The following is a 23,564-nucleotide window of genomic DNA, read 5'->3' on the forward strand; positions in this document are numbered from 1 at the left end:
TGAAAAGGAAAAAGGAAATCAGGTATTGCCATACAGACCATGATCAGGGTAAACTGCAGGTCTTTGTGCTTCTGTCTTCCCTATAGTAAAACAATTCCGCAATTAACCTAATTGTGTTTTTAGAACAACACTCTAATTAGACACTACTGCAAAGCTGCTTTAATCTAATATGCCTGTAATCAAGTTCTGAAGAACCTGCTGGTGGTGTGGGAGGGAATCCCATAAGAACTCCATCAGAATGAGTCTTTTCTAAAAACTTGTATCGAGTCATGTACATGATACTGTATAAGCTTGGATGCAAAGACAGACTGTTGTACAGAGAGTGTACACAGCTTTTCTTTCTGGAGGGTTAAACTTCTTGACATGTGTTTTTTCTTCTAAGACAAATCACCTTCTTTTCATGATGTAAATTTAACTTTATAGCTCACACACATTCCAGTTACCATTCATCAGTTGGAAAGACTTGACAGAATGGAAGGAACACATACAATAGGAATATTTTTAGACTTACTGCTACATTCATAAATGTAAATAGCCGTTTCTTTGTTTGATGTGAACATTCTGGCTTTTACTATTGTTTACCTAAAAGGAATGTGGTTCAGTATGCAAAGGAAGTAGTTGAAAATTCAAATTTGATTTAACTTTTCTTGAGTATTCGACCACTCATTTCTTTAGTAAGAATTTTTCTTACCCTATCTGTAATTAAACACCACAATAATTTTAATGGTTCATTTAAGTCTGGTTATGATCCATTATTGTAACTCAATTTTCAACAGTTATACAGACTTTTGCAAGTGATACCTTTTTTTTTTTTTTTTGAGACAGAGTCTCGCTCTGTCGCTCAGGCTGGAGTACAGTGGCACGATCTTTGCCCACTGCAAGTTCCGCCTCCCGGGTTCACGCCATGCTTCTGCCCCAGCCTCCCAAGTAGCTGGGATTATAGGCGCCCACCACCACGCCCAGCTAATTTTTTGTATTTTAGTAGAGATGGGGTTTCACCGTGTTAGCCAGGATGGTCTCAATCTCCTGCCCCTTGTGATCCACCCGCCTCGGCCTCCCAAAGTGCTGGGATTACAGGCGTGAGCCACCGTGCCTGACCGCAAGTGATACTTTTAAGTGGACAGTAAGACTTTAGTGGACTGCTGCTGTTTTTTTGAAACATGTTTATGCGGCCTACAAAGCTTCAGTGTTCAAAATTAGTCTTATTATTACTTGGATTAGATTGAACCTCACATGTAGTTGATTGGTAGAGAAATTGCCTAATATTACAATGTAGTCATTTCAAATTAAAATCAAACCAGTATTATGTGTGACTTTGAATAACTATTGCCTTAAATGGCAACCTTATATAATTCCAGGAACTCTCACTGCTATAAGGTTATGGAGGTTTTATTTAACATTTCAGAGTTAATAAAGCTGTGCATGTCTAAGTCATGACGATATTTCATAGAATGTCAAAGGAGGAAAACATAAAATCTAATAACTACATCCAAGCCCTGGTGCATTTGCCTTGATCAACTGCTTGCCGCGTTTGGCATTCCTGAGCTAAGAGAGAAAACTCAAAGAGGCTATCACAATAGTATGTGAAACCACTGGACTTAGTCAAACAAGCCCCGTGCATTCATTTTGTTAATGTCTGTTCCCTCCTCTCACCTTGTTTAAACCCTAGTTTTCTTTCTATGGGAACCTGTCTCCAAGGAGGTCGCTTTACCGCACGCTGTCGGACGAGAGCATCTGCAGCAACAGGAGGGGGTCCTCCTTTGGCAGTTCCCGGAGTTCCATGCTTGACCAAGCACTGCCCAACGACATTCTGTTCAGCACCACCCCACCCTACCACAGCACGCTGCCTCCGCGGACCCACCCCGCACCCAGCATGGGGAGCCTGAGAAGTAAGTGAGAGGCTGGCTGATCGCACAACTCCTGCCTCACTGGGCTCTGAGGGTGGCGTGATTTGGGAGTTTGTTTTTGTTTTTATTCAATGTGTATTATTTGGTGTTTTTCTTTTAAATAATTTTCAAATATAAAAGCCCCAGAGTGCCAGAGTGGACATTTTGAAAAAGTTAGGTAACACTACCTATTTTGAAAGCAACTGAGAAACTCATATTAGATACTTCTGTCAAGTCCAATAGTGACTTCTGCATCATATCTCAACTATCATATCTATAAAGGAAAAGAATGTCTAAAGCCTGATTTTAAAAAAAAAGGAAAGAAAAGTCCGATGTAAGGAGTGGGTTTTCGAGTGGGTAGACAGCAAGGAGGGACGTCTGCTTTTCTAGCCTTCAGTTTCTTTTTGCAGTTCAGTACTGGAGATGGGGAGGTGGCACATGTGCCTCGGGAGACCTGGCTCGTACACTGGGCTTTACCCGTGGGCGGCTTTGTGTTCCTGTGCAGATGACGTGTGTTTTCTTGTGTCCCCGCTTATTTCAATTTACTAGTCACAGGTCAACCTGATGATTTCTAGACGATTTTCCTTCAAATCCTAAAAATCTTTGATTTTTACATAGTGTCAAGTCTTCATTAATGTCAGTTTTTAAGGGCACTTTTTTTATGTTAACCTTATTTCCTTTATACATAGTTATTTCTTATTGTACAGAAAGAATGGGAATTTAATCAGAAATATATTCATTGGCAAGTTTTTTTTTCATTTCATCACAGAAAATATCTTTAGAACCAATTCAAACTTCATAATACAATTAGAAGTCCCAGGCTAAATGAAATCAGAGTTCTAATAATGTATCTAGTATTTAACATAATTGGAAATGAACTGTATCTCATAAAATTCTTAATATATTTCTTTCTTTTCTTTTTTTTTTTTTTTTTTTTTTTTTTTTTTGAGACAGAGTCTCTCTCTGTCGCCCAGGCTGGAGTGCAGTGACACGATCTTGGCTCACTGCAAGCTCTGCCTCCCGGGTTCACACTATTCTCCTGTCTCAGCCTCCTGAGTAGCTGGGACTACAGGTACCTGCCACCACACCTGGCTAATTTTTTGTATTTTTAGTAGAGATGGGGTTTCACAGTGTTATCCAGGATGGTCTCGATCTCCTGACCTCGTGATCTGCCCACCTTGGCCTCCCAAAGTGCTGGGATTACAGGCATGAGCCACCGTGCCTGGCCTAATCTATTTCTTTAAGTAACATAATTACCTGCCAGTTATAAAGAGTCCATTTACCTAAAATGAAGAAACCTTGACAACCACGTGAAAGGTCAGACAGACCTAGGCCACTGTCCTAATATTTCTCCAGCTGTTTTCCCTTTTTTGTAAAGAGGTAACTTTAATGTCCTCTTAAAAGCTTTTGTAAAACCAGTAAACTCTATTTTCCTCCAAACATTAGTTCATTTACAGTGTTTGAAGTGTGCTTGTGAACTCTTCGTGGTGCGTGTGTTATGTTTGTCTTACATTCTACCCTTCATTTTGTTTCCATGTGAAAGATATATGTCCTTTTTTTTTTAGCTTCACTTAAAAAAAAAATAGACTTTTTAGAGCAGTTTTAGGTTCACACCAAAAAGTACAGGGATTTTCCGTATACCTCCCCCAACACGTTTTCCCCGTGCCTTCAAAGAGTGGCAGTGGTACATGTGTTACAATCGATGAACCTATATGCACGGGTCGTTATCACCCAAAGGCCCTGGTTTACATTAGGGTTCGTTCTTGGTGGTGTACATTCTATGGGTTTCTACAAATGTGTAAGATGACATGTATCCGCTATTACAGTATTATTCAGAGTAGTTACACTGCCCTAAAACTCCTCTGTGCTCTGCCTGTTCTTCGCTCCCTCCCCTTTAGTTCCTGGCAACCACCAATCTTTTTACCATTTCCATTGTTTTGCCTTTTCTAGAATGTTGTATAGTTGGAATCACACAGTGTGCAGCCTTTTCAGACTGGCCTCTTCTACTTAGTAATAAGCATTCAGCTTCCTCCATGTCTTTTCTTGGTTTGATAGCTCATTTCTTTTTACAGCTGAATAATATTGCATCATCTAGATGTACTGTAGTTTATTTATCTAGTCATATACTGGAGAACTGTGTCCTTTTTTAATGTGTTCAAAGGCACAATTAGGAAACAGTCAGGTTTACACTGTTCATTCACTGTCCTAGTTGAAAACTGCCTTACTTGTCTTCATTTTTACTTCTCTAGAAAAAGCACTAGGAGTTTTCCTTGCCATTTGCTGTTCTTTAAAGAAACCTTCTTGTTTGGTGATACATCTCCTCCAATAGCTATACTTAAGAAACTACTCAGAAAATGTTCTCTAGGCTTGATGGATGAACTAACAACATGTAAATCAGAAAGCTGGAGGTAATTTGTATTGAAGTCTATTCCCCTAAAAACTTCTGATTTCCAACCCCCCTGTCCATGGAAAGTTTAAGCTTCTAGACTCTAGTTGTATGGAGGCCTCTGGTTCCCTGGCCTTCTGACTGCCACAATCGCCTATATGATTATAGATGCTCCTTGACTTACGCTGGGGCCATGTCCAGATAAACCCACCATAAGTTGAAAATATTGTAAGTTGACCATGTATATGATCACCTAACCTACTGAACATCATAGCATTTCCTAGCCTACCTTAAACATGCTCAGCACACTTGCATTAGCAAAATCATCTTGCAACACAGTCCATCATACAGTATCAGTTATTTACCCATGGAATCTCGTGACTGACTGGGAGCTGTGGCTCACTGCCACGGTTCAGCATTGCCACAGAGTGTCATACCACATATCACTAGCCAGGGAAAAGTTCTAAATTCAGAATTTGAATTATTATTTCTACCGAGTATGTATCACTTTTGCACCATTAAGATCTACTCAAGACAGGTTTTAATAATCCTCCTTTCATGGTTTCTGGCCATTCTGTAGACCCTCTCTAAGAAGATACCACTCTTTAAGAATAGTTTGACAGTCAAAAACTAGAGCAGCCCAGAAAGCTGAAATGTGAGTGTTAATGCCCAGAAGATGTCTTTGAGCGAGAAATGAGGAATATTTGAAGGTGCCCAGCAGTTTCTCTTAGTTTCTCAGAGAGACATAGCTTCACTTTAAAACTTGGAGCAGAGTTTGGTTCCAGATGGTTTTAAATTGCTGTGTAGATAGAGTTGGGCAGAAAACTCAGAAAGCGCAGATACTCTTCTTTTAAACTTTCAAACATAGAGCATTCCTAGGGGAAAGAGAATCTTTCACCAGGAGAGACTCAATCAGATTTTGTATGTAATGTGGAAGGAGGGCTGCAGGGCAAAGCACCGGTAACTGCCCATCTCTTCCCAGTGAATACTGGAAGACCTCATCTCTGCACCTTTTCTACATGTGATTATCATGGTCACAGGCTTCTCTTTCCGGTATTCTTAGCTTTTAAAAGTTACGATTTGAATCTGTCTCAATCTTCTCTTGAGACTAAGATCTTAATCTTCATACTTAAGCTCATTTTGGATGTAATTCATGTCATGATTCATCTGTATTTCCTGTGGAGTCACCGAAAAATGCTGTATCTTTATGTCTTCAACTTTGGAGGTGTGCAAATATCACCTAATCCAGCAGTTGAGAATATTTCTGAAACATTTCTGCCTTGCTTTTAGGACCTTTGTTTTTGTCATTGGTAGATTGCAGAAGAAAATTTATTTAAGAGCCCAGATGAGGGAAAAAAAAAAAATGAGAGTGGGCTTTTGAACACACAGTTCACAGGCCGGATAACCAGTGACACTGAATAGCAGTCATATTTTCCTTTTCTTCGTTGGCAGGTAGACACCTGGGTTCATTCGGCACAGTCCCAAACGTTGGCAGGCTTACCGGCTTAAAGATCATTTTTTGTTTTTTTAATGGAACAGAGATCAAAACTCTGAAATCTTCTTTTGAGAATGGACTAATGAGAATTCTTAGATTTCAAAAATGAAAATAGAGAATAATTATGTGTGGTTTCAAATCCTATAGTTCTGACCTACGCACATCACAAAGAATGCCCCTTGAAGTTAAAAAGTGGGAGGGTGGGAGAGTTTAGAATAAATAAAATAAACTGGTATTTTAGTTATAATGTAATAGTTGCACCTGTTGCTTCAGACCACACGTGTAGCCTCAGTGGTTTTGTGTTGTAGATGATAAGGACTACCAACCACCAGAAGAAGAATTCTTTGCCAAGGGTGGCATGGCAAGGTGTCCATCCACCTGCAAACAGGGTTTTGACTATTCAGTATTTGACTGGGCAGTATTATTCAGTGTAATACTTCTTTCTCTTTTTTCAAATGTCCTCAGTCTTCCCTGTAATAAACATTGGTTTCTGAAAAGTGTAGTTGTGAAACCTCAGATATCTGACCGCCAGGAAATGCTGTTGGGAAGCTCCTTGGCATTTATAATAATAGCAATAAACTCAGACTCAGTAAAGATGGTTACTGTGATTTCAGGTTTTGGGTAAACAGACAGGCAGCCACAAGATCAATGTCGCAAGCCAGAGCAGGTGCGCAGGCAGTGGTTCCCTGATATTACCCCCATTTCAGTATTCATGAGTCTCTTGAAAGGCTGACTTAGGTCCGTATGCAACATGGGCAGTAAGAATTATGAGCACAGAGAAGCATCTTCTCCAGAAGTGAGGTAGGATGGAATCTACCCAACTGTGCCCAAAAAATGCTTTCAAGACAGTGTCCTCCCCTCGCTCTTGTTTTTTAACTCATCCTGAGAACTCCCAGGAAGTATTATGGGTATGAACTAAATTCAGTTACTATTGTTTTCTACTCACTAAATGTCTCATCTTTGACATTAGTATGTGACACCATATGCAAAATCGGTTCAGGTTTCCATTTGGAAAAACTCTGTGAGAAACTTGTTATGCCAGGAGGTCACCGTGCTCCATGTGGGGAGCCTGCAAATGGGTCCCACACTTGTGCCACCCCCTTTCCTGGACTGGCACCTGGGAGCGAGCCAGCCACCCAACTGAAGAGGTCACGGTCTTGTCTTAATTGGCCAGAAGAGTTGTTTGGGCTCCTGAGGCTTGCGAGAGCTGGATTTAAAACAACAGGCTTTGATACCTGAGGCGAATGGTGCCTTTCATATAAAACCGTACAACTGAGGAGACAAGACAGTTCCAGCCACTGTGGCATCACAAAGCATAGGTGATCAATTGCCCGTGCCCCTCCAGGTCTGCACTGTGTATACCTTTTTTTTGAGACGGACTTTTGCTCTTGTTGCCCAGGCTGGAGTGCAGTGGTACGATCTCAGCTCACTGCAACTGCCACCTCTCTGGTTTAAGCGATTCTCCTGCCTCAGCCTCCCAAGTAGCTGGGATTACAGGCATGTGCCACCACACCTGGCTAATTTTTTGTATTTTTAGTAGAAACAGGGTTTCACCATGTTCGCCAGGTTGGTCTTGAACTCCTGACCTCAGGTGATCTGCCCACCCCAGCCTCCCAAAGTGCTGGGATTACAGGTGTGAGCCAACGTACTCAGCCAGCACTATGCATATCTTAATCCAAACCCCTCTCAGACCAACAGTATTCGTCTGTTTGTTGACAGAGCTCTTTGAGGATAGAACTTGTGTCTTACTAGTTACTCTGTCCCTAGGTTCTGAGGTAGTACCCAGTAGTTCCTGGAATATAGTAGATGCTCAGTAAACATCATCTGGGTGATAGGGGGAGTGATAAAAGTATTGCAAATAATTTTGGCAGATTTAGAATCTGTGTTAGGCTGTTCTTGCATTGCTGTAAAGAAATACCTGGGGCTGGGTCATTTATAAGAAAAGAGATTTAATTGGCTTTTGGTTCTTCAGGCTGTTCAGGAAGCATAGTGCTGGCCTCAGCTTCTGGTGAGGGCCTCAGGAAGCTTACAGTCATGATGGAAGGTAGAGGGGGGAGCAGGAGTATCACATAGCAAGAGAGGGAGCAAGACAGAGCTGATGGCGAGATGCCACACTCAACCACATCTCACGAGAACTCACTATCATGAGAACTCACTCATTATCACGAGCACCAAACCATGAGGGATCCACCCAGGACTCAAACACCTCCCACAAGGCCCTATCTTCAACACTGGGAATTACATTTCAACATGAGATTTAGAGGGGACCACATCCAGACTGTGTCAGAGTCTCAAAAAAAACAAAAACAGAATAGTAAATTTTCCCGGTTACATGATATTCTAATCAATGGAAAAGAAAATGTCTGTTTTTCATGTTGATTATTCATGGAGATATACAGGTGGCTCTTTCTTCGTCTGACAAGACTTCCATTAACATGAGGCTCTTCCTGCTTATGGAAAAATGATGGATTTTAGCTTTAAATCCACATTTTTTTCACAGCTTTTATTTCTAAACTATGCTGTTCATTAAGAAGCTTCTCATCATTTGCTTCTCAGCCAAGTGTCCCCTCCTTGGACAGCCCTCCCCCAAATGTGCCACCAAGCTTCACAGTCACATCACCCTGTTTTGTTTTCTGCAGAAGACTTAATCACTCCTTGTATTTTCTTGCTTATTCATTTATTGTCTTGTCTTTGATGTAAAGCTTCACGAGAGCAGGGCCTTGCGTGCCTTACCTACTGTTGTGCCCCCATCACATGGCAGGCAGTAGTCACTTATCAAATACATTGTGGATAGACTGCTGAGTGGACAGTGCTCCAGATAAACCCTAGAGGAAAGGATACATCTAATCTGTGCTAACGTGCTCTGCCAGTTCTGCAGTATCACATAGAAGTCCCATTCACCACTGGAGGAGAGGGGGGGACAATATTTTGTAATAAAGAAAAAATATCACCAACAAATGTCCTTTGCTTCTCCTCTCTGCTTTGCCAGCCATACAGATTAAAAGTGGTGCGGGGTTGCCTGGACTTGCCTTTGGTTGTGAAATGTACACCCCAAGACCATCTCAGATCCCAGAGCCATTAGTGCCACTCAGTGTGTGGTCTCTACATGGTCTCTACATGCATTGGGCAGGGGCAGTGGGCAGAGATCTTCAGAGCTGGTTGGCTGGGCTGCTCTGTGGGGAGCTGGGCCCTCTCACACACTCCGGGCCACTAACACTCACGTTTGCGCCTTGGCAAAATTATGAATGGCCACGTATCAGGAACTTTAGAGGTGCTTAGGAATTGTCAAAGCTTTAATTGTTTCACCCAAGACTGTCATGAAACCACTCTATTGAGTACTGGGGAAAGATGGCTCTTTGAGCACACAGCTACAGGAGGGACCAGGGAAGGGGAAGCAAGGGACATTAATCTCACATCCCAGCTTGTGAGTCAGGGGACTGGCCGCCGTCCCCTCTGTTCTCATTGGATTTTACCCCTCTTGTCTACTGTGTTATTTTTCTCTTTTCTTGTCTCCTGTTATCACCAAGTAAGGATTGTGTTGTGTAGTGATCTTAGGGGAAAAAGCAGACAGCACGTAGAATGTGTGTTAGGCTTGATTTTAGCCTTCAAGAATGCCGGAAGCTGGAGTGGATTGTTGCTTTACAAACACAAGGAAAATTCACGAGTTGGCATTTCTTAGTAAAACATGATGAACAGAATGTACTTTCTGTAGAAATGTTCGTATATCTGAATAGAATTCCATTCCACTCCGTGATGCTTCTCCTCCAGTGAGGGAAGGAGGGAGGACAGTGCTGCAGTGGGCCCAGTTTCCAGCCTGCCTGACCTCCGCGGCCCTCACAGAGCTATGCCACTCTTGCACCGTTTCCCGAAGAGCTCAGCCATGTGGAAATCAGTGACAAAAGTAATTGCTGCCTCCATATGTAATTTCTTTATACTTGGTGCAGAAAACTTGCCTTGAGCAAAGCAGCATATGAGTTGCAGAGAGAGAAGAAAGTGTTTTTTAAGTGAAGGAAGATTCCTGGGCTTCTTTACCTTTCTGCTTGAGGGTCTTTCTTTACCTGGAACCCTTTCTTCCTAAGCAACTGAGATAGGACCTGACAGTCAGTTCGGCCCAGCCTTTGCCCAGCAGGGAGCGAGGATGCTCCTGGGAAACAGTGAGTGCTGAGTGCCTTCCTTCCCACCTCCCACTCCTGTGTTGCTGCTTCCCTCCTCTGCTGGTTAACCTCTTGGCAAGGACGAGCACATCACACACAGAACAAGTAGAACAAGGAAGAACCAGTGTTGTTTCAAAGAAGAGCATGTGGAGAAGGGAGGGTGGAAACAATGTTGACAATATATCCATTACTAAGTTCCTTTCAAAATAAAGGCAGGGAATAATTAGGTGGAAAATTACCCCAACTTCTAAAGGTGGTAGGTAGCATGGAAAATTGCTGTAGCTGTAATTGTTAGAGATCCGGTAAGAGCTGCATTTGTCCAGAGTCTCAAAAGTCTGTCAGTCTCCTTCAAGGCCAAATTTACTAGCTGTCTTAGTCCCGATGCCAGCATTTCACAGCCACCCAAAAGGATGTGGGAATAAAAATTACAGGTGCATTTGGTTAATTATGCCCCCTTACTTAACATAATTGCAGGCTCAGACAGCCAGGTGGTCATTATTTTGATTGGTCTAATTAGTCAGATGTGTTCACAAGCAGCTGCATGCAATGTTCTGGGCAGGTTCAGAAAAGCACATTAAAGAAAGTCCAGTTGAAGCCTTTTTAGAACTTGTCCTCAGATGCATAATAAGTTCTTAACAACGAATCTTATTAATGACATAAACACTTAAGTACCTTGATGAGAGTTTAAGGAGAAAAAGAAATGGAAAAGGTCCATTCATAGCCAAAGGAAAACCACTCAACATTGAATACACGATGGGTGAGTGCTTTCTGCTTCCGCCATTGGTAAAACCATCTTATTAAGTCAGAAAGGTAGTCCAACCACTATGTTTGTGCTTTGTATATAAAATAACATCCTCGATCTCAAGTAGCAATAAAAACGAAGTTAGTCTTACTACATTTTTATAATCAGTTGGTATTTGAAGCATCTCAAGTTTGTGGTGCTCAGCTTAGATGTGTTCCTCCGTAAGCTTTATAAATCAGGATGGAGATTGCTCCAGTACTTCTTACAGCAACGTAAAGCCTGCAACACTTTTAAAAAGAGGAAAGTCTCCCCTGAAGCAAATGAGAATTTATCCTGCAACAGTCAGACCTGGCTGTACTCAGGCCCCCTAGAAGAAAACCGTGAAATTACAATAGTGTACAGAGGCTTGATTCTCATCTCCCTGCCCTTATGTGCTGGCCGACTTCTCACTAGTACAGACTCGGCTGCTGCTTACAAACCTCCATTTTTCCAGCTATATCCCTTCTGGGCAACTGCAGCCTCGTGTTTTCTTTTTCCATTAAGATGAGGAAAAATTATCTTGGCCACTGTGGGAGGGGGATGATGGTTCCTGTGCTGACTGACTCACTGGGAGGAGCAGAACTGCCTGTGTACTGACTGACTCTGGGAGCGACAGTGGTGCCCGTGTACTGACTGACTGACTCTGGGAGGGACGGTGGTGCCCATGCTGTGACTGACTGACTCCAGGAAGGACAGTGGTGCCCATGCTGCGACTGACCGACTCTGGGAGGGGCAGTGGGGCCTGTGTACTGGCTGACTGACTCTGGGAGGGGCAGTGGGGCCTGTGTACTGACTGACTCTGGGAGGGATGGTGGGGCCTGTGTACTGACTGACTCTGGGAGGGGCAGTGGGGCCTGTGCACTGACTGACTCTGGGAGGGGCAGTGGGGCCTGTGTACTGGCTGACTGACTGTGGGAGGGGCAGTGGGGCCTGTGTACTCACTGACTGTGGGAGGGGCAGTGGGGCCTGTGTACTCACTGACTGTGGGAGGGGCAGTGGGGCCTGTGTACTCACTGACTGTGGGAGGGGCAGTGGGGCCTGTGTACTCACTGACTGTGGGAGGGGCAGTGGGGCCTGTGTACTCACTGACTGTGGGAGGGGCAGTGGGGCCTGTGTACTCACTGACTGTGGGAGGGATGGTGGGGCCTGTGTACTGACTGACTCTGGGAGGGGCAGTGGGGCCTGTGTACTGACTGACTCTGGGAGGGGAGTGGGGCCTGTGTACTCACTGACTCTGGGAGGGGCAGTGGGGCCTGTGTACTCACTGACTCTGGGATGGTGCCCGTGCTGTGACTGACTGACTCTCTGGTTTTGTTTCTGTTTAGATGAGTTCTGGTTCTCCGATGGGTCCTTATCAGATAAGTCCAAGTGCGCAGACCCTGGCCTGATGCCCCTCCCGGACACAGCCACAGGGTTAGATTGGACCCACCTCGTGGACGCTGCACGGGCATTTGAAGGTAAAGAGTCACCAGCCTCTGGCCTCACCCCTTACCCTGGGAGTCCTTTCCTGCAGGGCCTGTTTGGCATCTTAGGTGAGCGCGTCTGTCTCCCATCGTCTGATTAAAGTTTTGAATCCTTAGCTTTGTTGTATGATGAAAACAAGCAGAGGCTGGCTTGGGCTATAACTAAGGATGTTTCCTAAGGGAGACCATGTCATTTAGTAAAAGGAGCACTAGGCAAGAAATCTGAAAACCTGAATTCTAGCTCTGGCACCATCTGTGACCGGGGTGGGACCTCCGTTTCCTATCTGAAAAGCAGAGGCGATTGTATGGGGAGCACCTCGCGTCTTTCCTCATAGCGTACTGAGGTATAATGTGGGGCGCACATTTAGAAGGCGGGAGCTGCTGGGCTCACCCGGACGAGCACAGGCCGAGGAGTCCAGTCACTTGGTATAAACACAGACTCTGGCACGATCGGCTCAACCCATGCAAGTGTCTCTACCTGTCGAGGCCTCGCCTTCCTCCTCTTACATGCAGGTCAGTGAGGGTAGATGGGCTAGCCAGTCTCTAAGAGCCATCCAGCTGCCACACTGTCTTCTGTCATTTTTGGTTGAGGCTTCCCCTTCAGGAACACCTTTGTCCAGCTTGCAGTTAAAGGGAGACAAAACAAGGAAGATGCTTGCTTCACGTGCAGCCTCGGGACCTCGCGGTGATGCCATGTAAACCTGTGGCGCTCGGGATCGTGACTTGACTTTTTGCCCTTTGCCGCTGCATTCTTTCAGTGAGTTTTTACGATGGCAGGCTCTGGCACTGGGGAACCTGACAGCTGGGACTGACAAAGGAGGCAGGATCATTTTAGTAGGCATTAACACCCTGCATTCTGTGAGACTCTCATGGTGTAACCAAGTCACAGCATCCTGGAGGCACCCGAGTCCACTGCTGCCTTCTCAGGCCTAAGGGCCCTTCCTTCTCTTTCTCCCCGTTTCTCTTCCGTTCTCAGTCTCTGCTAGCACAGCCCCATCACCTGTGACACCAGGCCTCAGGAAACAAAATCAAATTCTTTTCCCAGGAGGGGAGGTGCATTTGAAGTCAAAATGCAGAAGGTTGAGGTTTCACTGCCCCTCATCTGTGACCAGCTTAACAAGTTAGGGAGGCCCAGTGGTGCCTTTGCTCTGCCCAGTTGGTATCAGTGCCTCTGGTCCTGAGCCTCTGGGAACAGGAGTTGGAATCTACTCTCAGGTGGACACGAGGGAAGTAGGTAAAAGGCAGCTTGCTAGGAGGAAGCTTCTGCAACATGAATATGCGCTCACTGCTCCCTAAATGGAAGGAACGAGACTGCTTTCTTTATAAACCACTCACTCCTTGTAGAAATTTCAGAAGAGCCCTGTCTGCCTTATGGGGAGACCTTCATTCTCTGATGTTACCAGAAGTTAGTTGCATATTTTAGAAGCCCCAGGCTGGTGGTCTAGTTGTTTCCTGGGCTCCCCATGCTTCTAGCACTTGCTTGTACATGACCCAGCACCAGAGCACAGGAACACTGTCTTTACCTCTGTCCAGAGCAATCTGGGAGCAGGTAACACCGTTTTCTCTTTCTCTGGGGTGTTTTTTACACACTACAGTCTCTCTCTCTGACCAGATCTTTCTGCCCCAGGAGAGAGAAGACCAGAGATCAGATCTTTGTGTGGCCTCACTGTGTAACTATCCACAGAGTACTTAACACACTGAATTCTGCTTCTTTCACATGCCTGTCTCTTAAGAGATGAGTTTCTTAAGGGAGGGCTGCCTCTTTTATTATTTTATCTGTATTTATCAGATACATATCAAGATAACCAAATGAGAAACGCTAGTAATGAGGAGTAAGTAGGTATTCAATATGCACAGTTTGTGCAACCCAGAACTATCCCAACCCATATCACAGCTCTCAACGTCTTAGATCCTTTTGCATTTTGTGATCACCTTTCAGATTTAAAACAATATTTATCACCTTATGTCTGTATCTGCCTTCATTTATGTCTTTACTTGGTTCCCTTCCACCCCTTTCAAATGTTCCTTCAGAATAAAATGACGGCTAGAAAATGCATTTTTTCAGGGGCTTAGAGAAGGCAAAATGGTGCATGGACTGAATGATGAATTTAGGGATTTTGGTCATAACTTCAGCCATTTCTGGGCCATAGGCCTTTGGACAAGTCACTTAGCTACTGTGACATCCACACTTTGTCCCAATACTGTTGTAGGTCTTTTACAAATATGAACTCGGTGAATGTTAAATAGTAATCCTTTTGGACATGTGCTGAATTAATTTGGGCTTCAGTGTTCTCATCTATAAAATGAAGAACCAAAGAACCTGTAAGGAAGGCTTCATCTAGTCCTAAACCTCTAGTTCTGTGGTTTTGATATCAACAAGTTATTTCTAAGCTGAAGTAAGAGTATAGGTGGTAGTTGGCACAGAAGGGAAAAAGCATGACATGGAAATTCTCCCTAGGCAGTGCCCTCAGGTACATGGATGCCTAAATTAAGCAGAAAATAGTGTTGTATTCTATTTGCCAAAGGAGAAGACTTTGGTTATCTGAGCTTTAACATTGATGGATAAAATAATGTGGAAGAAGTTAATGCCATGTTTAATTTTTGATGCTACTCCATAGGGTGGCATGTCATGGTGAGACAGTAGCCAGCCTATGAAAATTCAGTTGAGAATGTGTGCCTCCTTTGGCTAATCAGATTCCCTTGTATCAGTGTTGCCTCAGGTTGCATCCCAGTGACCTGCTGCCCTCTCTCCTGAGTTGCATGGTGGTGATGAGTGTGATCAATCTCCTTAGGACTTTAAAGAGAAATGCCTTCAGGTAGATAACCCAGTTGCCCTCCTCATGACTTTTTCTTTTTGTACCAGTTCTCAAGGCCATTTCTGAGCTAGAGTAAACATTATAAAGAAAAGATAGCGTGAAACATGTCGTGTACTTGTTTATGTCATTGCTACAAACTAACAAAGGCGGTTCTAAAGGCTTATTGCCTCAGTCTTCCCTGGAATAATCCTGTGCGCATATTTCCATCAGTATATCTGAAAACAGGCTTGGAAAATGGAATTTACCTTCCTATTGGATTGAGATCCCATGATCCCTATAAAATCCAATAGTGTAATTGATCCCTGGCAGACTTGCCTCTCCCCCATTGGTCTGCCTCATTTATGCTACACATCTTGGCATATGATGTGTTCACCTTCATTTAAGGGCTAAAGTTGACATTGGACACGAGTTTAAGAATCTAGATTTTACTATACCATTTAAAAATAGAGCAGAGGCACCAAATTAAGCTGTCAAATCATGACAACTTAAATGTTTAAACTCTATTAGTGCAAGGACCATAATAAATAGTATAGTTGTGGGTGAGAGCCAGGCATTCTGTGCACAAGGACTCAGTAAGCTCCCTCCAATAAGGAGCCATGTTTCCAGACCACCTTGCTGACCCTAAGGCAGTGATAATAGATTTAAATGAGAAAAACAGAAGCAAAACACAAAAATCTGACCATTTAGAAAGTTTTAAATGTTACTCTAATAATAATTATGCTGGGAAGAATTAATGAATATGACAAGAGCAATTTTTTTAGGATCATGAAAAAGATGCTACCTAAATCTGGACTACACCTAAATCTGGACTACACCCAGAGAGAGGGTAGTTCTTTAAGAAAAATATGTTTCAGAAATATTTATTTCAATGGAAAAACAGGGAAAATTAACCAGCTTCACTGTACTTCAAAAAGATTCCATGAAAACTGTGAAAGAAAAACACATAAAGGAATGAAATAAGTTGTAAAAAAAAAAAAAAAAAATGGCAAATGAAATTACACTGCAGTTTATAAATAAAACTAACAACCTCTGTTTTTCTTTGAGTATTGATAAACCAATAGCAAATTTGATCCAAAACATAAAAGGTACAAATGAATCATATTAGAAAGAAGGTTAAGTTAACATGAGAAAAAGACAGTGGGACAAAAATGACCTGTGCAGAACTTTGCCATCTCCCTGCAGAGGACAATGGGTTCTGCCTTACCCTTCAAACCCCAGACCAACTGCAGTGACTTGTTATTACCTCTAGGATAGGAATGTTACTGCTTCTCCCTGGCTTGGATTATGAAGACCTCGTGATCATTTGGGGTCTTGCACTCCCCACCATAATGCAAACCAGGCCAGCCTGAACCATAAAATCTGGTCAAGACGAGTCCCTGACCTTACTCAAGAAGTTGGTTTCGTGTAAATCTAAACATATAAATGTAAAGTATTAGTAATTAGCTGTAGAGGCAGAAGGAAACCTGTCAAAGGACAATCTAGAGATGCAAGCTCGGAACACCCTTCTTAATTCACGGTAGCACATACACACAAGCTGCCCACCTTGGCTGATCCCAGTTCTGGGGCTCTTTATTTACCCAGAAAATTACTTTTCTGTCTTTACTCTAATGGTCTGAGATGATGCACTTGATCACTTAATTTTCTGCAAACTTTGGCAGACTACTTGGTTGGTTCCTTCTGCACAAAATACTGGTACACCACCCTAACCCCCAGTTTCTGGCCCCATGTGAATCTCAGTCCTCTGTATTTTCTAATTCATATGTTCTCTGGGTGACATTTTAAAAAAGAGACATAGAGTTTTTTTAATTACTAAGGAGTGTCAAGCAGCTATATAAGAATACATTTGGTGGATAAGGTACTTAGATTATTTCTTGAAAGAAAACATGGCAGAGAGCATAAGAAATGGTCAAAAGCCAAAGTGTGGAAGGCATTGGAAAAGTCACCCAAGAATATCCCCAAATAACAAATATTACCTGAAAATAATAAGTTTACAGTTAATTGTTTTCAGAGTTTCAGAGTAATGATGCCCTTTTATATATATATTTTTTGAAATTCAGAAGCAGGGAGAGGTAATAACATTCCTATCCTGGAGGTAATAACAAGTCACTGCAATTGCATGATAGGATTCTTTCCTGATAAACACATACACACTCGAAAGATAATTATAAGACAATCTCAGTGTTTAATATTAGTATAAGAAAGCTTAGATGAAATTCAGCAGTAAATTGAAAAGATTATTGTTATTGGCAAGAGTTTAGTTTAATAAAAGAAAAACTTTAATGAAAAAGTTACAGTAGGTGAAGTAATTAAAAGCTATATCAATTTGTCCCAAAAAAGTATATCTAATAGAATTAGAACCTATTTCTTCTAAAAATTAAGATTTGAGAGATACCCCCAAAGGCTGATATCTATTTTAAATGGTTACATAGTACTTAATAGAAAATGTTTATAAGCAGATTGCTTATGTCCAGAAACTAAGCAAGTGTACTCTTTGAGACTGTGCCTTTAATTTTTATACTGGAATTTTTGACATTTAAACAAGGAATGCAAAGAAAAAAGAGATCAATGTTGGAGGTAAGAAATTTTAGATAGAGTTTTATATGTAGAAAATACAAAAGATCAAAATGAAGTTTAATTAGAGATTATAAAATAGGTAAAGTAATTAGGTATTTTGAAATATACTTTTATAAGCATAATTTCAAAGTGTTATTAATTTTTTTTAGTTACCTATTGCTGTTTAACAAACCACCCCCAACAATAGTTATTATTTATCATGATACTCTGGGTTGACTAGGCTCAGCTGGGTGGTTCTTCTGCTCCATACGATCTTAGCTGGGGTCACTCAAGCAGCTGTATGCAGCTGGAGCTCAACTGAATCTGGAGCATTAAGGAGATTTTACTCACCTGTCTGTGTCTGGAATGGCTGAGGCCTAGTGAGACCCCTGCTGTCAGCGGAGTAGTTGTATTTATTCACATGGGGCTTAAGGAATTAGAAGAGCAAAAGCAGAAGCTCTGTGATGTCTTAAGGCCTGGTTTTGGATGTCCCAGAACATTATATTTACCACATTCTATTTAGGCCAAAGTAGTTCACAAGGCCAGTATTCCAGGGGTGTGACATAGACTCTACCTCTACCTCTTGATGGTGGAGATGGCAAGAAATGGCAGGTACACACAGGGAGGGAGGAGTTGTTGACAGCTGTCTTTGCAGACAACTTTCCACTGTAATAGTCACAGGACACCTTAGATATATCAGTAAGATTGAATTAACATGTTCTTTGAGAAGTAAACCATCATCAGAATTATGAGAGAATTCCAAGGAACACTTTGATATCTGAAAAGTTTTAATAATGTAAGACTAGAAATGGATAGAAAGCTTCATAGTAAAGATGACAGTTCTTCCTGGATTAACTTGTAGAGTTAATGCAATTTCAAGAAAAATAGTTAAAGAACTAAATTTGCCTCCATTTGGAAAATAGGTAAATGATACTCAACCAAAAGATCTATTATAACTTAATAATAATTAAAACAGCATAATAACTCAATAGGGGTAAGATTTTTTGAAGAAAAATTAAGAGCTCAGACAGAAATCTGAATATATTTAAGAGTTACATGGGAAAGGAATTTATGTATTCCATTTGGATTTAGGTATTTAAAAAGCCAATTTTAGAAAAAGTAAAAGTAAGATTACACTTTTGGAAGCAAGATTATGCTTTAATTATGGAGTAGTGACAGAACATACGAAATGTAATATGGTCAGATAAAGGTATTTAAATGTTTAGACCTTTTATGAACCTGAAAGAGAATGTTAAAATAAAAGAGGAAATATTGGACTTTAGGAAAAGATTTCTAAAGAATGTGATTGTGATAGGTAAAACCAGGATACCTAAAGTACATAAACGAACTTACCCTGCAAAAAAGCACCAAACCCACAGTCAACAAATGGTCAAGGCATGTGAATATAAATTTCACAAAAGACAAATACACAATAAATAAGAAGGTGAAAAATGTTCAATCACACATGTAAATTTAAAGAATAATGAGCTACCAGCTCACACTTTTTGAATATGAAAAATGATACAACAGCTCTAGGAAGCTATGAAGAATACTCACAGCTGATATCATTATAAAGATTATAAAGTGATCCATCTTTTTGTTCAGGCAATATGATAGTATGTTATTAGTGCCAGAAAACTGTACCCACCTTTTAACCAGAAATCTAATTCCTGAGAATTTGCTGACAGAAAATTATTAAAAAGAATCAAAAAGCTTCCAATAGAAAAATATTGGACATTTAAAAAAATTAATAAGTGATCAAGTAACACATCTCTACCCAAATACCTAAACACACACACACACACACACACACACACACACAGTCCTTCATAGGTCTAAAAAGGTAAAAGTAAGTTGGATGCTCTGTGCCTCCCCCATGCTGTGAAGATCAAGTTCGAAAAGCTGACTGAGTCACATTTTAGACTTTGTTTTAATGTATGCAGTTATTTTGTTTTTTGGAGGGCAAGACATGTCCTTCTTACATGTCAGTATTCCTAAGTGAAATTGATGGTCTATCTAGTTCAATAAGATCATAGTTTTGCCAGCCTGCAGTGCTTATACCCTTTGTTATGTAGAATCACGTCAAGTTTGGGGGTACCTGATAATGTACATAATGGCTTTCATCCCCGGTTAAACATGGTAATGGGAATAAACCCAACTAGAAAACCTGGCTATGGATCACACCGTGAAGCTGGGGAAGGGAAGTGGAGTCTCTTCAAAATCTCTAGGATTTCAAGTATCTCTCATTCATCAGAATATCAGAAAGAGGCAGTTGGTGTGTTTTTAGCATTTGTTGAATGGATAATGTTGTTTTCAGTGAACACAGGCTTCAAAGGTAAAATGACCAACTGATGATCTTAGACTCTGGATTCCACGTTGCTGCCCCACGAAGGCCTGTCCTCCTAGGTTTCCACACTTCCCCAGTTGGTAGTGGAGAGTGCCATCTTCCCGTAGCTGTTTGGGAGCATGGATGTGTGTGTGCTCCTACACAAATATCAGTGTGAAACACACATGCAGAGTTCACAATTCACATACCAGGCACCACTGTGGCAATGAAATGCTCCACATAACCGTATTTCCCAAAAATTCAAAGTCTGTATCTTTAATTTGTTATGTTCTTTAGGCCCTTGGCTTCTTAAACAGAGCACAATAAACATCACTTTTTGTGGAGAACTTTTTCTGTTATGAAGCTTCAGCTTAAAGTTGATAAAGTTGTTATAGTTATTGACATTTGACCACTGTGTGTATGAGAGAGAGAATATGTGTGTGTATATGTGTATACAAGTGTAAACAAAATGTGACTTACTGAGTAACTCCTAATGGTAACATAATTAGTGAAAAAAAAAATGGAAAGAAAAATGACTACTACATGGATGAAAAATGCAAAGTCAAATTTGGAATAGTAAATCCATTTAAATTATCTCAAAAGTAAATTAAAATGGTTTCAGGCCAATGCAATAGTTGTTTCTTAAATAAAGAATAATTTCAGGACTTTTTCTTGTTAATTACTCATAGGCAGATACCAGACCATTATCTTTCTACATGCATGGATGGGCTTCCAAAAGTCTAAACCAGAGAATTTTAGGTGGAAAATAGTATAGTGCAGCATTTTTTTTTTTCCTTTCCTAGTGGCCAGTTAAGTCAGTTTTCTGCAGTGCAATAAGCACAGGAGTCAGAATCAAAACTTTTAATTTTCTACATGTAGCTACAAAACTCTACTTTGTCTTGAGTTTGTAGTTCTAACAAAGACATATTAGAACAGCTTTGTTTGTGGAAATATGTTTAATCTAGCCTCATACTTGAATGTCCCATTTGGCATGTATCTGGGGCAGTCACTGTCGTCCTATTCCTCACCCTAGACAGACATGACGCATTGATCAGACCATTCATCCCCACCTGATCCAGCCTCGGCCTTATGTTGCACAGGCATGACGTGTTGATCAGACCATTCACCCCCACCAATCCAGCATTGGCCTTATGCTCCACAGACATGACGCATTGATCAGACCATTCACCCCCGCCAATCTAACTTGGCCTTATGCTCGACAGACATGACACGTTGATCGGATCATTCACCCCCACCAATCCAGCCTTGGCCTTATGTTCCTAGTGCTTCAGGAATCCTAGACAGGGTCATGGGAGTGACTTACAGTCATCCGTTTTGCCATCTTGACTCTAGAATATGGAATAGCCTGTTGACTGTTCATCTTCTTGTTTAGTGCTAAATGTACTAAAAATAAGAAACTGACGTTGAAATAAGGTTTTTATTGTTTTGTTTTGTTTTGTTTTTGTGTGTGAGAGACGGAGTCTCGCTCTGTGGCCCAGGCTGGAGTGCAGTGGCGCAATCTCGGCTCACTGCACGCTCCGCCTCCTGGGTTCACGCCATTCTCCTGCCTCAGCCTCCCTGTAGCTGGGAATACAGGCACCCGCCACCATGCCCAGCTAATTTATTGTATTTTTAGTAGAGACGGAGTTTCACCGTGTTAGCCAGGATGGTCTCGATCTCCTGACCTCATGATCCACCCGCCTCGGCCTGAAATAAGTTTTTTTAAGAGATTATTTTAAAGGATGAATTGTTTTGTGTGTCAGCCATGCCCAGCACTCCACCTTAGCCAGATCTGCTCACACTGGAAAGAACAGGAAAGAAAACCGAAGAGGCTACACGTGTGGAGTGTGGGTGATGGGATCTGGACCAACCGTAACCATGCATATGAAGCTCCTACTCTTCTGCCTGTCTTTTCTGATGGTTTTGTTCATGCCATTTGGTTCTATCTCAGTAATTGCTTGATTATTGAATATTTATTGTCACAGAAATAAGCTGTAGGGGCATAAAGCTTCCACTGGAAACTGTCTCTAAGATTAGCTATTTTATAAAGTAGTTTGGTGTCTGTACTTAATCAATTAGCATTCTCTTTGCATTTCAGCCTCCCAAGCTTTTCAAATCCAAAGTGAAATCCTGTTTGTGAAATTACATTGCTGGCAAAACTCTAGTTTTGGCTTCTTGCCTTCTGACCAGTAGGACCCTATTTCTCCCTAGGGAATGTCTGAATGACTGCCTATAGCAAATTCTGTTTCTGTTAAATATGTGGGTATTTTATCAATTAAGGTAAAAACAGATGAAGGAAGCTAAGGCGTGTTCATCCATGTATTTAGACTTGACCACCAAACCTAAATATATTAAGAAAGATAGAAACGTAACTGAATTATCACTGGCTTGCATAAAACGAGGATGAGTCAATGAAACTCCTAAAAAGTTAGACAAATTTTTACCTGTTTTCTTTTCCATTCCTTTTCTGGTCAGCAGTTAAAGTCACTATGGAATAAAAATATATCTCCTAATGATTTTTTAAAATGTGACATGTTCCCATATTCTGGGCTCTTTACAGAACAGAGGGTTATGTTGGACACCACTGCAGCCGAGACCTCCCCTCTCCACCCAGCCCCTAGAGCAGCTCAAGCCCAGCCAGGATTCTGCCCCCAACTCTGCTGTGCACGTCACATCATATGTAGAAGTTGGCAGGGCCCCAATTATGTTGTTGACCTTAATTAAATTGCAAATTACTTTATGCAAAAAAGCCTACTATGCAGTACCAAATTGGTAACATGATTCTCTCTCAGGAAAGTATAGTTATATAATGTTTATCATCTTACAGAAGATTTGATGTGTGGAACTTTACAGAAAGGTTAGTTGAAAGACATCTGCCTGCCTAGGGCAGGTGTGTTAGCAAAGGAGCCACGTGGATGGAGAACTCTCAATGCGATCAGTAGCTGGGTGCACTGAGGAGGACCCAGGCCTCTGTCAGGGCACTGATGGCGCTTTCAGTACCATGGCCACAGCCCGCGCCTTGGCTTTCCTTCATATGTTCCTGGCAGCTTCAATGTCACCATCCTTTTTAATTAACTGGAAGTATATGAACTGCCATAAAGCAAATAAGCAGGTAGCCTCATGAGGAGTCTTGTCCAGCAGCCAGAGGGAGGTAGAGTGGGGTAAATTAAGAACAGAGCACCCCTGACACGGACCCAAGTGCAGTCTCTCCAGCATCAATCGATTCATAGGAAAAGGACCGCCACAGCACTAACACGCCTGCTGTATACCTCAGATTCCTAGTGTAGATACATACATGTGCTCAGAAACCAAGCAGAGAGACTCCAGGGAATGAGGGTGAAGTGGTCATTGAATAGATTGCTTGGTTCTCACTTCCATGTGATTCAAAAACAGACTATTTTTCTGCATGCCATTCAGCATTTCTGGATTACTGTTCTTGGTCTGCGCTCAGCCCCCGAAGCCGGGCCAGTCTGGCGCCCATTCTTAAGACTATTCTATTCCCTTTCCTTCCTACCTCTTAAAACATTGAATGTTAAGTTCCTGGTGCCAAGAATAAAAATGTCCTTGTGCTAATATAAGGCATCGTAGTCATACTGACCATTGGTAGTACTGCTATAAGTACTGTGCCCCTCCGATCTTCCTTTAAGGGTTTCTAGTGAGATTACTTAGCTATTATCTCTCTCACCAGCACTCGCTGTGGATTT

General features: G+C 41.8%; 1 protein-coding gene across 15 annotated transcripts in view; it reads left to right on the top strand.

The window, feature by feature from the left end:
* Positions 1–23,564, top strand: part of SIPA1L2 (signal induced proliferation associated 1 like 2) — a 232,349-nt gene that overhangs the window by 202,316 nt on the left and 6,469 nt on the right. For all 15 annotated transcript variants that reach the window (XM_045391690.2, XM_073996406.1, XM_005539766.4 and 12 more), the window contains 2 exons: positions 1,670–1,889; positions 12,028–12,159. In XM_045391690.2, the coding sequence (XP_045247625.2) occupies positions 1,670–1,889; positions 12,028–12,159 (352 nt within the window). The remainder of the gene's footprint in view (positions 1–1,669; positions 1,890–12,027; positions 12,160–23,564) is intronic.

Source organism: Macaca fascicularis, chromosome 1 (assembly GCF_037993035.2).
Source record: "Macaca fascicularis isolate 582-1 chromosome 1, T2T-MFA8v1.1".
Classification (NCBI taxonomy): Eukaryota; Metazoa; Chordata; class Mammalia; order Primates; family Cercopithecidae; genus Macaca; species Macaca fascicularis.